At 49.4% G+C, this 14490-nt stretch overlaps 1 protein-coding gene across 1 annotated transcript in view; it reads left to right on the top strand.

Moving 5' to 3' along the window:
- The window catches only part of Plcg1 (phospholipase C, gamma 1), a gene marked incomplete at its 5' end in the record, with an annotated part of 36364 nt that continues 21874 nt past the window's right edge, over positions 1 to 14490 (top strand). The window contains 1 exon segment of the mRNA XM_005392520.2: positions 1 to 246. Within this exon segment, the coding sequence (XP_005392577.2) occupies positions 1 to 246 (246 nt within the window).

The raw sequence follows: 14490 nt of genomic DNA, 5'->3' as shown, positions 1-14490 counted from the left end.
CGCCGCCCGAGCCCCCCCGCGCCGGAGCCATGGCGGGCGCCTCTTCCCCCTGCGCTAACGGCTGCGGGCCCGCCGCGCCCTCCGACGCCGAGGTGCTGCACCTCTGCCGCAGCCTCGAGGTGGGCACCGTCATGACTTTGTTCTACTCCAAGAAGTCTCAGCGGCCGGAGCGGAAGACCTTTCAGGTCAAGCTGGAGACACGCCAGATCACGTGGAGCCGCGGCGCCGACAAGATCGAGGGTGCCAGTAAGTGCGCCCCCTCCCCGCCCGGGCCCGTGTGCGCGCGCGCCCCGGGCTGCAGGGTCCCCGGCCGCAGCCCCAGATACTCGGGCAAACTTTCGGGCCCTGCCCTCCGGGACCCGGACTCCGCCCCCGCCTCGTCTGGGGTGGCCACCGGGGGTCGGGGGCTGTCCGGCTCCTCGGCTCACCTTACAGGAGCCCCCCGACAGCAGAGGTAGTGTTGCTGAGGCCTAAAACTCCTGGCTGGCTGGAGACCAGAGGGGCAGACATCGGACCCCTCGGCCCCAGGGAGCAGCCTCGAGGGGAGCCGAGGCAGTGGCCCCTACCCAGCCCGAGAACCTGGGGCCAGAATGCTCTGGAAATCGAAGTCTGTGAAACAGTCTGGACGCCCAAGGATTAGCTCTCATTTGCAAAGGAACTTCTGGGTTTTCTGACTAGAACTTGGGCAGATGTGGTATAGGGCTGGTTTGGAAGCACAGCTGGGCCTACTCATGTCTCTCTTCGGAAGAGAGAGGAGGGTAGTCTTGTTCGGGTTGGAAAAACCTGGGAGACATTGCTTGCTCCCCCACACCCCCTTCTCAATCCTGCTTTTGTCCTGCAGTTGAGTTTTGGATGGCTATGTGGTGGGCAGACACCCAGCCAGAACTGGGGCTTGCCATGCTCCCCTTGCCCCTGCAAGCATTATTGTAAGCAGGATCTTGGCCACAGAAAGGCCACCCCCAGTGCCCTGGAGACAGGTACTCTTCGGAAGAATGTGCAGCCAGTTTGGGGTCTAGTCCTTTGTGTCCTATGTCCGGTGACTGCAGGGAGCCAGGAGCCGCTCCTCTTGGTTTCCTGCCTTTTTGCCTTCCCAGGCCTGAGGTTGGCTGCCTCTGCGAAGGTCTCTCGTGGGAGGAGGGAGTTGGGGGACTCTGAGAAACCCCAGATCTTTCCGAGTGTATAATGAGTGCCTGTGTGGACACTCGCCCCCGCCGTCCAGTCCAGTGCCTCTTATCAAGAGATGATGTGTTTTCAACCCCTGGCTGTGAGGTGCTTCCTGCAAGGACCCCCAGAGACAGGTGTTGGAGAGACCCACCTCAGAAGGAGGGGAAAGAGGGGGTAGTCAGGAAGTGACAGCCCAAAAGAGGATCCCACAGACCTTCTGGGTATGGTGTGCATGCATGTAGATGAGTGAGGAGATGGAGAGGAAGGTCTTGTGGTAAAGCAGCTACGCTCAACTATAAACTTCAGATCTGACAGAGATCTGGCACAGCTGCCTGAAGTTGAGATGGCAGCCAGCTTCCTCAGTGCCTCCATTGGCCCTGTCAATCTCTGGGAGATCATTTTAGCGATTTGAGAAAGGATTCCAATGTGGAAGAAGGACAGACACTCTGAAATGCTGAGATAGCCTTGGGAACATCACTTAGGTATCAGACTCCAGCCCCAGCCCCATTGCTTGTGTGGTACTCCTTATGCTGAAGCAGCGTCATTGGCTGGAGGTTCCAAGGCAAGGTTGCCTGGATAACAGCTGCATTTTAAACCATACGGGTAACTGGCAGGAAGTAAGTCTAGTACAGTGGTAGAAGGCAAGTGTCCATGAAGGCCATATAGCAAGAAGTTGTGCATCCAGCCAGTTACTTACCTTCTCTTAAGTTTCCTCCTCTGTAAAAAGAGTGAGTATAGCCACCGTACATAGTTGCTCAGGAGATTAAGTAAATCAATTGATGTAAAGCATCAGTGTCTGACACTAAACATTTAATAAATGTGACCTGATACATTGTAGCACTTTTAATAAACAGCTTTTAGTAATAACAGTAAAAGGCTATGCTTGCCCTCCTAGAGGTTGGACTGGAATATGTGAGGGATGTTGACTATTAAGAGAAGGTTAAGGTGCAGGACAGCAGACGGAGTGTTTCACTTAGCTTGTTACTCAGAAAGAAGGAGGAAACGGTTTTGTTTTGTCCTAACTCATCTAGCCACCCACCCATCAAGTAGAACCGTGTTTCCTGTAGAGAAAGTATTTGGAGTTTTGTTCAGTAGACTCCTAGGTGAGGCTTTCTCCTTTTCAAGTTAGGACCTGAACAGAAGGAAAGATTGTGGCAAGGGAACCAGGCAGTCCATTGTTTCTCACAAAAGTCTTTGTGAGGATGCAGGCAGGAATGCGGAGGACCTGATTTCCCCAGCCCCTAAGGGTGGGTCAGCCAAACATGTGCAGATTCAATGCTGAAATTTGAGAGGCATGGAGGGTAGACAGCGTAAAGGGGCCCTGGCTCTTTGATTTGGGGAACCAGATCAAAGAAGCCTGAGAAAAAGGGTAATAGATGCATGTATAGAATTCAGACCATACAGGTGGAGCCTCCTGCTCAATCTTGCCCCACTTCTGCCCCCTGATGGGTTCTGATCCTTGCAACCTCTTGTAGACTTTGAGGAAGGTTGTCCCCTGCCACTTAGCATCTTGCTCAGGTGCCTCAGGTGTCTCTGACCTTCTCATGCTGACCTTGCCAGCATACCATGCAGTACCTGAAGCCTAGACAAAGAGCGAGACACTGCGCTACCCTCAGGGTGATCATGGACCCGAAGGAGAGGCACAGTGATTAAGGGAAAGGGCACCGCACTCATGTGAGGTCTTGTTCTGTCCTAACTCTACTCTCTCACTTGACCACTTGTGAAATGGTACCTGCTGAATTCTAGGGCAGGAGTTTGGTTCAAAAGAGTAGTGGGAAAGTGCTTTGGTGCCTTTGGTTGTGAAGTTGTGTGACAGGAATGAGGTTGGCTCTGGCTTTTTATGTTGCAGACTTTAAGTACATAAAAAACAATTACAGACTTTCTGCTGAGTGCTAGAGGGGCTTCTCATGTTTTTTTCTGGGCTAATCATACAAGGAACCCTGCAGGATGTCCAGGAATACCACTCTATTTTATAGACAAGCAAATGAAAACACAGGGAGTGATTAGTGCCAGTGTGTGCCAGAACCTCAGCTAGGTCCAGTGGCCAGTCTAGACCAGCTGCACTCCAAGGTGACTGCTCTCTCAGGTTACTCTGATTTGGGCCTCCCGGACCCTAGAGTCTGCCTTGCCTTTGTGAGGAAAAACCTTTGTACTTAGACCCTATTTTATGGGTAAAGCCTGCTTCAGCCTGTGTATCCCAAGATAACCTCAGCCTCTCTAGACTCTGGTTCCATACTTTTTTAATCTGTGCCTTTTGTGGTGAGGTGGTTCAGGGTCATTATTAATACAATAGCCTCAGGTGGCGACTCCTGTGGAAGCACTCTAGGCAAGCACATCTGTGGGGAGTTGGAGAGCCCCAGGCTTCTGTCTTTGGCTGATTGGTAGATAGATATTCCTAAATACCAGGCTCTCTTAGTGAATAGAAATAGGTCCTTGCCTCTAGGGAAAGTTAAAACACAAAACAGTTCTGAGTGGTACCTTTGATGAAGGGGCAGTGGCAGAAGAAAATAACTGACCTCCTTGGGGCAAGTAGGCTCAAAGAGGGACGTGACCCTTGTAGCTGTGGGTATCCAACAATGAGAAGAGCTCACCAAGAGGCTAGTGTGAGGGCTAGGCCCACCATACTGGAGGATGCCAAGTGGGTGTCACGAAGGGTTCCTTTGTGCTGGCTGGTTACTCCCCTTTGGCAGGAACACATACCCAGATCTTCAGAGCTCGCCATCCCTGCCTGTGTGTTTCCTGTCTGACTGTCATTTTTCCAAGGGAAGTCAGGCCTCTTAGTGTTTCCTCATCACCCCAGGCTTGCCCTGATGTGTGGGTTTCCAGCTGGGGTTCTGTTTCCTGTGAAGCTAAGAAAAAGGGCCAATTTCACACATGACCAGAGAAGCTGAGCAGGCTCAGTGCTGTGATTCCTATCTCCAGCTCATCCTAGGACTCTGTGTCTACACAGATGCACAGACTTGAGTTGGAGTTTAGAGATCTTGGCCACTAGATTTCCTTAGGTGGCCCCTTGGAATGAGAGGCATTTGCCCAATAAATATCATTATACATCTTTTAATCATCCAGTGCTAGGCATTGAGGGTTCACAGGATGACTAAGACCTTTGGGGGACTCTTGGATGAGATCGACATGGAAGCATGTGATTATGATTCTGTGTATTAGGTACCGTAAGGTGTGTACCAAGAGCTCTGAGTGCAACACAGGAGAGGTGACCTTTGAGTTGGCCCTTGAATGAATGAGGAGTTTGCCTGTGCCATGTTGGAAGGACGGGAAGTCACTCCTTGCAGGGGTAGGGAACACATTGGCATGGTAGAGACAAGATTGGGATGGTTAAGGGCACGCTGGGGGAGAATCCAACCCATCCCTAAGGAGTAAGTTAGGCCCCTCCCATCAGTTGCAAGAGTCTGCAGAGGCTGCAATGGGACTGACTTGGCTCTGTCTGCGACACTGCTATACTAGTAGTCTGTGAGGTTGATGGTGGGGAGAGAGGCCAGGATGTTCTTGTGCTTTGCAGAGGAGCACTGACAAGACCTCCCTGAGGTGGCACATAGATGCACTAACAGAAGGAAGAGGGGCCAGGGCTGGAGACTGTAGTGTTCAGTAGTTAAGTATTTGGGCTGTGAGCTCAGGTTGCCAGGTTGTAATCTAACTGTTGTGCAGTTTAATGCTCTGTGATCCTGAGCATGTACTTTATTTCTCTGATCTCCTCATCTGTAAAGGGGGATAGTAAAAAATGATGTTTATTTCAAAGATTTTTTTTTTTTAATGAGAATCTGGATTAAGTCCTTGGCAATGAGTATGAGGTAGTATACTTGCCTAATGTGTGGATCTCTGACAGGAAGGAGATAGGATTAAGTCTTCAGGAGGGCTTAGTGGGAAGGAGATTGGGCATACCTGCTGTGCCAAGGAGCTGGTACCTGTCCACCCAACCCTCTGATTCAGGGTGAGGAGGATGCCCACTACAGGCATTTGCAGGGAGATGGGACAGTGGGTAGAAGTAGCTTCTTGGATGGTAACCCTTTCTGTGGTGTGAAGATGTCACGTTGACCTATTTCTTTTTTTTTTTTTTTTTTTTGGTTTTTCTCCGGTACCAGGAACTGAACTCACGACCTTGCGCTTTCCAGGCAGGCGCTTTTTGCCGCTGAGCTAAATCCCCAGCCCCACGTTGACCTATTTCTAAGTCCCTAGCTATCTGAATATATTGGTAGGGAGACCCTCTCTTCCAGGAAATGGTCTGATGCCACAGCCAAGGTGATGAATCTACCTCTGCTGCCCCCAGCTGCATCCGTCTTCCTTAACTCATAACATCTCTTCTCCTTCTGTGCCCTTTCCCTCATACCCTCAGTGGTATGTGGCTTCAGTGAGGCCACAGATAGATACATTGAAATCAAAGGCCTAATTTTAGAAGACACTGCCTTCAAACTCTGCCTCTTAGACCTGGAGAACTCAATGTGGACTTTAAGGAAAGTTGCAGAACTGTGTGTGGGGTAGGGGGAAGAGAATATTGAGGCGTACACTCTATAGTGCCCTTTTGAGAGGAACAGTGTGCCAATACTGCCCTAGGGAATCAGTCTCTGAGAGAAGTGGTGATAGGAGTGGTCTAGGGCAGCATTGGCCAGATGGTCCCACCCTGTTGAACTGTACCGTAACAGTAGGTATTGAGCTGTATGGTCTGAAGATGGTGGCAAGAGCACTGTTTGGGTTTGAGTCTCAGCTCTTCTGTGACCCTGGGCAAGTTCCTTTAACTTATCAAACTGATCTTCAGTCAACAAGAATAATCTCAATCTAATCTACTGAGATTTTATAAGTGTAAGATTTTATGTGAAAGTGCCCAGTACAGCATTTGGCACTTAGGTGTCACTTAAGTATTCGTTTCCTTTGCTCTTACCTTAGTTAATCTCAGAGCTCCCATTCTTTCCACCATCATACATGACCACAAGTGGCTGCCCTAACAACCTACCTAGGAATCTGTTAGCTACTTGTTTTTTTTTTGTTGTTGTTGTTCACTTCATGAGTCTACATAGAGATATGGGGCATAAAAAGTTTTAGTGTTTGCATGGTATATTGAATGTTCACAGAGCAAAAGCTTCATGAATCCAGGGAAGCAGGAATTACTATCTTTCTCTTAGAAGGAAACCAAGGTTCCATGGGTGAGGTTACATAGCAGGTTTGTGTCAGAGCCTAGGAGTTCTGATTCCTGCTATGATACTCACTTACTTTTCACTTCGGAGAAAATGATAAGACGAATTGTACCAGAGGTGTTTTTATTTTTTCTTGTTAATGTGGACCAAGATATGTGATCTCTCTTCTGCCCTCTGGCCAGATGTGTTTGACCAGTGCAGACTTGCGTCTGTGGATAAGCCGGACTCATTGCCCCCATTTCAGAGCATCTTCTGCTTTTATCCTGTTGTAACGCCCTCATCGAGAGGTGTGGCCTTACCAGACCTTTTCCCCAACTCTCTTGGAGGAGTAGGTAGTAGCTGTTGTGAGAGACAGAAGAGCCTTTTCCTCTCTGGACTTTCTCTTCCTGGCTCACAGTGACAGTCCACTTACACCTCTATAGGAAAACGAGACCTGGGGCTTAGTGCTACAGAGGCTCTGAGAAGCACCTCCCTGAGACCTCTTAGCACAAACTCCAGAGCATGTATCTGCTGCTGTGCTTCTTCCTTATGCATCACACCATGTGTTGTAGACCTCTCTGCTTGGCACATCAGGTTCGCTGTGATTGCTCCTGCCTCTGACTCATCCAGGGTGCAGTAGATCTCTAGCCTGGTTTGTTTTCCATAGCTACTTCTTCCTTTTAAAAAAATCAGGTTTTCTTGAGCCTCAGGGGCTCACTGAATAAGCACAATACCACATGTGCTTTCCTGGCTCTTCCCTGTGGTATTTGCTAACTGTGCCAAGCACTGTGGAGTCCAGTAGTTAGCATAAAGTTAGGGTAGACATGGCCAGAAAAGACATCAATGGTCAGACAACTAAAATAATTACAGGGTGTGGCAGGTGCTGTGGAGGAAACAAGCATGAGGACACCCTTGTCAGTCAGGGTAGGTGAAGGCATGCTGTGATGACAGATGTCCCTAAGCATCCATGGCTTACAACAGCAAAGATTCTTTTGTTCATTATGCTAAGTGTGTATGTCCATCAGAGCCATACTGATGTCCATCAGAGCCATACTACTGTCCCTGAAGAGTGGCCTTAGTGGTGCTGGGTCAGTCCTGTGGTTCAGATGGTTCATTCTGGGCAGATGAGGCTGGAGAGGTGTTTGAAATACAGTAGTTGGGAAGGGATGACTTTCTGTGACTTTGCATTAGTTGCACCAGTGTGGCTGTGCTGCTGTTGTAGAGCAGACTCCTGCTCATGTATGTTGATACTGCCATGGCTGGCATTTTTGAAATCAGTGTCTTTGTGTCCAGGCCAAAGTCCTTACCTAATTATAATCTCCCTGCTGTGGAAATGTCCCTACTTGAGCTGCCCCCTGAGCCTAGTTGTTGTGCCCACAGCATCCTGCCATTAGAATTAGAGCTGCTCACTGCCTCTGGCTCCTTCTCACCAGAGCTCCTTTGTGTGCTGGAGCCTCTGCACAGTGGGGACCCGGGTACCTGAAGGCTGCTAGGGAGTGCACTCAGCCCCCAGAAAGCAGGAAAGAAGTAGGAATACTGTGGAGTTGGAGAAGACGCAGTGGAGATAGTGGAGTTGTTTGCTTTGGGGGAGGCTGTGGTCCCAAGAGATGGGGCTTGGAAATTCTCCACTTTCGTTCCTGGCAGCCTTTTTGTTCTCACACCCCTCCTTGCAAGACCTCTTGAGGTGGTGCTAGGCAAGTCTTTGAGCAACTGCAGTGTCTCTGTGCCAGCCACAAGTCTCTCTCCATACTTGGCCTCCCAGGAACCAGGCCCATCCTGGGGGAAGTAGGGAGGGGCTCCTTTTATAGCCCACTTGCAGGCCTTTTGTATAGGCTGTGCTGCTTCCTTCCGGTCCTGGCCCTGATGTTGGCTGGTGGCCCTGGCTTCAGCAGGATTCAGGATGTAGAGTAAATGGGATGAGGCTTTCTCCTACAGAAGACTAATAACTCAATAACTGATAACTCAGTAACTCAGCCCAGCCTTGGCGTAGATTTAGAAGCAAGGTGATCCTGGGAACCTGTGATGTAGAATAGTCCTTAATTTTGGGAACACTACAGAAAACCATGAAAGCCCAGGCCTTGCAGGAAACAGTGGTGCCCAATGCTGTAGGCTAAGCCCAGGGGCCCAGATGGAAGTCGGCCTTCTCTCTGTAGCAACCCTTCCTGCTCCATGGGTTCCCTCCTCTGTTAATTGCATGCCATTGCTGGGTAAAAGATCTAACTGAAACGCTAGACCTTGCCAGTGAAGTGGGGGTTGACCCAGGTGGAGAGTTCACTTTGAGGTTGGCTTCTTGCTTTCTTAGAGACTTGGGGATTTGACTGAGTTGAAGTGTCCTGAGGAAAGTCCTTGTTGAGGTCATGCATGTCCCTATGTCACAGTGTCCTTAATTTGTCCTTGCCTGTGGTAGGAACAGAGCATTGATCACACTGGGTGTGGGCTTTGTAGGTGGGGGTGGGGAAATTCTAGCTTCGTGGCATTGAGTGACTGCCTCAGGCCCAGAGAGTGTGGGCCTGAGGTCACAAGATGACTAACCCTAGGAAAGGGGAAGAGGGCCCTAGTTGGCTGCAGGTCCCACAGGTTTCTCAGCCTACTTGGAGACAAGTCAACAAAGAAGCATAGCTCAATTCACTCAGGGGGCAGGCTGGGTGTCAACAGAGGCAGGGGTTAATGGTCTTTCTCAGAAACCTTGCAGACCTTCCATCATAATCTCTCTGTCCCACCTCATGTTCCAGGTGTTTGGGGGCAGTGCTACTCCTCCAAAGCACTTCCTCCGCCTACAGCAATAACTGAGTGTAATATGCCTGTGTTAGCTTGTTAGTCCCAGCTGGGATTGTGGACTTCCTTGGGAGCTCATAGCATATCCACAAAGGAGGTTAGAAAACATAGCATGTGTCACTTTGGGGAGGGCCTCTTGAGGCCCACAGTGAAACAAAAGCCTTCCCTCTAGTGAAGACAGAATGCCTAGTTATTAGACTCTCTGAAGAGGTAGCCCTGGTTCCTGCCTAAGAACTAGCCCAAGTTGAAGCATGAAGCTCCAGACAAAGATGTGTGTTAGAGGGATCTGGGATGAGAAGCATTCCAAGAGGCTTGAATTAGGGAATTATAGTGGAGAGGGAGAAATCTCAAAGCAGCCGTCTCTCAGGGGGGAAGGTGATTTTTGAAGTGTCGAAGCTGGGCTTCCTAGTGAGGTAGTGAGTGAGTTCTGTTTCCTTGGGGTGAGTTTAGAACCTTAAACTCACTGGGGCCTTGCTCTCCCAGGAAGCAAAAGGGAGCTAGAGTGGCTTAGGCTCCTAATAAAGTGTGGTCATGGCCCCCAAAAAAGTGTGGTCAGATGATGTGGAGGGCTGGATCACGTAGCTCTAAGAATGTGAGAGCCTCATGGGGCCTGCAGAGGCAGGGTCTCTTGAGTGAGCAGGCCTTGGATTTGATGACTTCCTTTGTCATTGAGGTTTATTACTCTTGAGGTTTAAGACTGGCCCCACCTTCACCCCAAGAGGTAGCGATAACACAAAGGAAAGCAGGGATCCAGGGCCCAGTGTTGACAGTGGAGGCACAAGAGTTCCACAACGGAAAGGCCTCTGCTGTCCCTGCTCAACTTGTCTCCCTACCTCAGTCCTGGGCCCCTGGGCCTTGTGGAAGGGAAATTCTGAAGTTTCCTTTCCCCTTCTAATCCATGCCATGTCCTATGTTCTGGGAGGGTCCTGCAGAGACAGACTGTCAGAAAAAGGCCTGCAAGTGTCCTGGGCAGTTAGGGCAGGGTCTCATTTCTCTGGTGAGCAGGAACAGGTTAAACAGCAGTGACTCATATTTTCTCTTTCCACAAATACTTAAGTTCCTTCTGGGCATGGGGCAATGAAGATGGTAGGCAACTGTTTATCCCTTCAAAGGAGATTACATTCTAGTGGAGGAGCTAGCCTGAAATATACATATGGTAGCTACTGTGAGGAATGCCTCAAAGCAGCAGTGCATGGTGCAGACTAGAGTCCTTCCATCCTCCCCTGTATCTGTGCTGGTCCTGCTTAGCCACCTCCAAAGGGATCCTGAAGCAGTACAGAGCCAAGGCTAGGGTGTAGGCAGCTTGGCTTTGCAATACTGTTGGCTCTGCAATTCACCCATTGCCTTGGGTAAATACATTAACCTCTCTAGGCTCAGTTTTTTCACTTGAGAAATGAATGCTACCTACTTCATAGCGTTATTTGTAAGGATGAAACAAAGCAGTCTTATTAAGTGTTTGTATAAAGCTCTTACAAATGTGTAAATATCTGTGTAAAGTAAAGATGCAAGAAATGAGTGACAAAATGCTCTTCTCTTCCTACCAACAGAGGTAGCTTCTTTATCCTCTGTGCTTCACAGCTTCTCAGGGCATTGTATCAGGGCTTTGTTAATATCAGCCATTCACCATAATGTGCAAATCTATTCCTTCCTCTCACATTCAAGATTCTTTTTTAGGTCTCACTGTGTAGTTCAGGCTGACATTGAACTCACTATGTAGCCCAGGCTGGCCTCAGACTTGTGGTCATTCTCCTGGCTCATCCTGCTGAGTGCTGGGATTACAGGCATGTACCACCACTCCTGTATTCAAGCTTCTTGAGATACCTGTATACACTTCAGTGTCTGGCATGATGCCTCTCATATAGGTGTTCAATAGGTCTTAAAGAAGTGGATTGGGGCTGGTGAATAAAAAGAGAATGTAAAGTTTGTATTTTGTGCACCTGTTTAAATGGTGATGATGTTAGCTGACCCAGGGGGCGTGGCAAGAGGCCTGAGTTTTGGTAAGAGAAGATAGTGTTTGGTTTGAGAGTTGTCCTTAGGGTATTTTTGAGAAGGACAGGTGAGGGTAGGAAGTAGGCATTTGGATTTTAGGGTCTGAAGCTTAGTGGCTAGAAATATGTGGTGAATTATTTAGATAATAGGAGACAATTAACAGCTGTGGGCATGGGAGACACTTGACTAGGAAAAGAGAGAACCAGGAGGGGAGTTACTGAGCCTTGAAAAAGACGAGTAGTTTAATGGAGTTATACCTGCAACTCATAAAGCTATAGAAAGCCCAAGCAAGATTGTGCGGGGAAAATCAAGGGCAGAGCTTCAAGTAGGAGGGAGGTTTGAGGTCAGGGGAAAGGATGGAAGAATAGTGACTTACATCCAGGAGTCTTACTCTCATATGACCTGAAGGTACTGTGAGAGGCATTGTTTGGGGCCTTTCAAGATCCTGGAAAGTGCTGGGACCTGACTCTGCTGGACCCCCAACCTCTCTGAAGTGACTTGGAGGTCAGTAGATGCAGACCATCCAGAAGGACCCTGGTAGCATCAGCTGCGAGGAGGCAGAGATGAGAGAACACAGGACTCCCGACCCAGAGGCTGACTAGTTGGCTGGGGAGTCCTCTGGGCTTGAGCAAAAAAAACAGGGGAAAGCTACTTCTCCCTGCTGCTGCCTTCCCCTTGCTGTAGTGGTCAAGGCCTCTGTAGACACACCTTTTCTCCCCTCGCATGCATGACACTCTACATGCTGATCCTATAACACAGTAGGCACTCCATGTTGATGTATTGGTTTCTGGGACCCCCTTTGCCCAACATGCACAGGTTAGCTCTCCAGATCTGCCTCCCACAGAGCACTCTTAAGACTCAGCACCACAGACATCTCCCTGTTGCCATGCTTAGTGTGACCTCATAGTTATCGGCTTCCCCATCTGTTTCCTGTACCAGGCAGGGCAAGAAGAGAAGTGCCTTATTGATCTGTTTCCCTAGGACCCAACCCAGCACATGACATGGAGTAGTTAGATACCTAGTCAGTGTTTGATCAGATGATGGAATGAATTAATAAGCCTAATAACTGTGTGTTCTCCTCTAGCTTTGAGTTTTTTGGGTGGGGACCCCCTCCCCCTTCTTCCTTTGGGGCCTAGACATGCTTTTGCCACCTCTGAAGTGAATGAGAATAAACTAGCCTCCTAGGGAAGAGGTTTTGCTTGTCTGGGTGGCAAGAAGGCTCAGTGTTATAGCTGCCCTCCTTTTTCTCTGTATACCTGATGTGAGGACTGATGGTTGCTTTGGGGACACTACCAGAGAAACCCAGCTAGCCATGAGTTACTACGACAGAACTTTTTGGACCCTCTGTTTCCTTGTTGCTCTAAAGAGGTAAATTCCTCTAGAGTCTAAACTTTAGGTAACATATGTATTAATGAGGATCCTGTGTAGCTGTGACCTAAGCAGTAACTCATAGTTGTGTAGGATCCCATGTAAGGGGATCTCACAGGTCTCATCCAGCTATAGAATGGCATCTTCCTGTTTACCAAGATGTGAAAGGGACTGGATGCTAAGTCAGGCTTGCCTGCTCTCAGGTGTTTGTGGAATCCTTTTGTGCTGGAAAGTGCTGGGACCTGACTCTGCTGGACCCCCAACCTCTCTGAAGTGACTTGGAGGTCAGTAGATGCAGACCATCCAGAAGGACGTAGTTAGATACCTAGTCAGTTTTTGTGGATGTAACCTGGACTCTACAGTTTGACTAGGGTTCCCTCTGTCTTGGGAAGGGAGCACTGGCCCCTCCCCTGTACTTTTGATCTGGTATAGTGGCAGCTGCTGCCCAGGAATGAGAAGGAGGGTATTCCCCAGCATCATTTTTCCTTTGCCACATGACCCTATGATCTTCATGTAGGGGAATTCAGTCTTCATGGCTGTTCAAAAAATGGCTGGCCCAGCTTTGACAAGCATTTGTCTCTTCTGCTGTCTTTCGTAGGCTCCATGTCAATAGCACTAGACAGACAAGCAGGCAGCTGAGTTTCCAGCAAGGCCCTCAGAGCATCCTTGTAAGGTAAAAGAAATTCCCAGTTTCCTAATGAAGAAACTGAGGCTGAAAGAATGTGGGACTGCCAGAGCATCACAGCTGGAATTTAAGACTATGATTCTCCTTGCTAGGCCTGACAACTTGAAGAAGCAGATGGTCAGGGCAGGCCTCCTAAAGGAGCAGGAGGAGACAGATCTATACTAGGACAGGGAGCAGAGCAGAGCCCCCAGGGTTCCACTGGAGCCGAAAGCTGCCTGGCCTGTGTAAGGGTTCTCAGAGCTGGGATGTGATACCAGCCCTTGGCACATAGGTGAGTAGTCCATTATTTCCTCAAAGCCCCTCAGAAAGGGTATAGCTGAGTGTAGTAGTGCACGCCTGTAATCCCAGCACTCTGGGAGGCTGAGGCAGAACAATAGCAAGTTCAAGTCCAGCCTGGGTGACTTGGTGAGACCCTGTCTTAAAAAATAAAAAGGGCTGGGCATGTAGTTCAGTGAGTTTCATCCCTAGTAATGCCACCACCACCACCCCTGCAAAGAGCTCTTTATTTCTCCATCAGTTTATTGAGATTAAATCTAAGGGACCTGCTCCAGGCAGCTTGTCTTGCCACTACCATAGACATATTTGGAACAGCATACTCAGGCCTTCTCTGAAGCCTTGGTGGGGAGCCTTGGTCCTGGGACAAGTGAGCTTACAGGAACCTCTGGCAGGCTGTGCTGGCTGGCTGTGCTCTGGGTCGAGGTGCACCTGGGCATGGGGCCTTAGTCATCTGCTGTACATGGGGTGCCTACCTGATTATGGGATCCTTCCCTTATCCTCAGTTTCCCTTTCTCACTCCCCTCTCTCTTGCATAGCAAGGCCCTTTCAGTACCTGGCTCTTCTTTTCCCCTTGTGTTCCCTGTGCTACCTGGGGAGGAGGCTGGGCTGCAGACTGTAGGTATGTGGTTCTCCTGCTCCTGAGCAGTCCTCTCCTCTCTAAGCTGCTGGGTTCTGAAAGGGTCTCTTCCTGCCCTTCCTGATCCACGGAAGGTCTGACCAGCTCAGCCACAGCTAGGACAGAGGTCACACTTGACTGGATAGTCTCTTCATGCTGACAGTCCTTGGGGGACCAGCCTTGGCTATCAGCAAAGAAGACTCCGCTCTATTTGTTGTGGGAGGCAGGAGGATGGGGATGAGGCAGAGATAGTATAAGATGTACTTTCAAGACCCTGGTAGAGCATCTTACTTCTGCCAGGTCCTTTTGAGTGTGCATTTGGCTTGAAGGACTTTCAGGGCATCAGAGCCTGGCTACCGTCTTGTGGAAGAGAGAACAAGGGACCAGGTGTGAGCAGTGGGAGCTTAGAAGCCTGGGATGCATGGCTTGAAGCTGTTCTTTGCTTGCCTGGTCCCTGTTTCGAGCAGGGACTTTTTTCTGCCTTCAGACTAGTCTCC

This window comes from Chinchilla lanigera, unplaced genomic scaffold, assembly GCF_000276665.1.
Source record: "Chinchilla lanigera isolate Chin_1 unplaced genomic scaffold, ChiLan1.0 scaffold00044, whole genome shotgun sequence".
Classification (NCBI taxonomy): Eukaryota; Metazoa; Chordata; class Mammalia; order Rodentia; family Chinchillidae; genus Chinchilla; species Chinchilla lanigera.
Note: the sequence above shows the minus strand (reverse complement) of the source record. Positions and strands in the feature narration are given on the sequence as shown.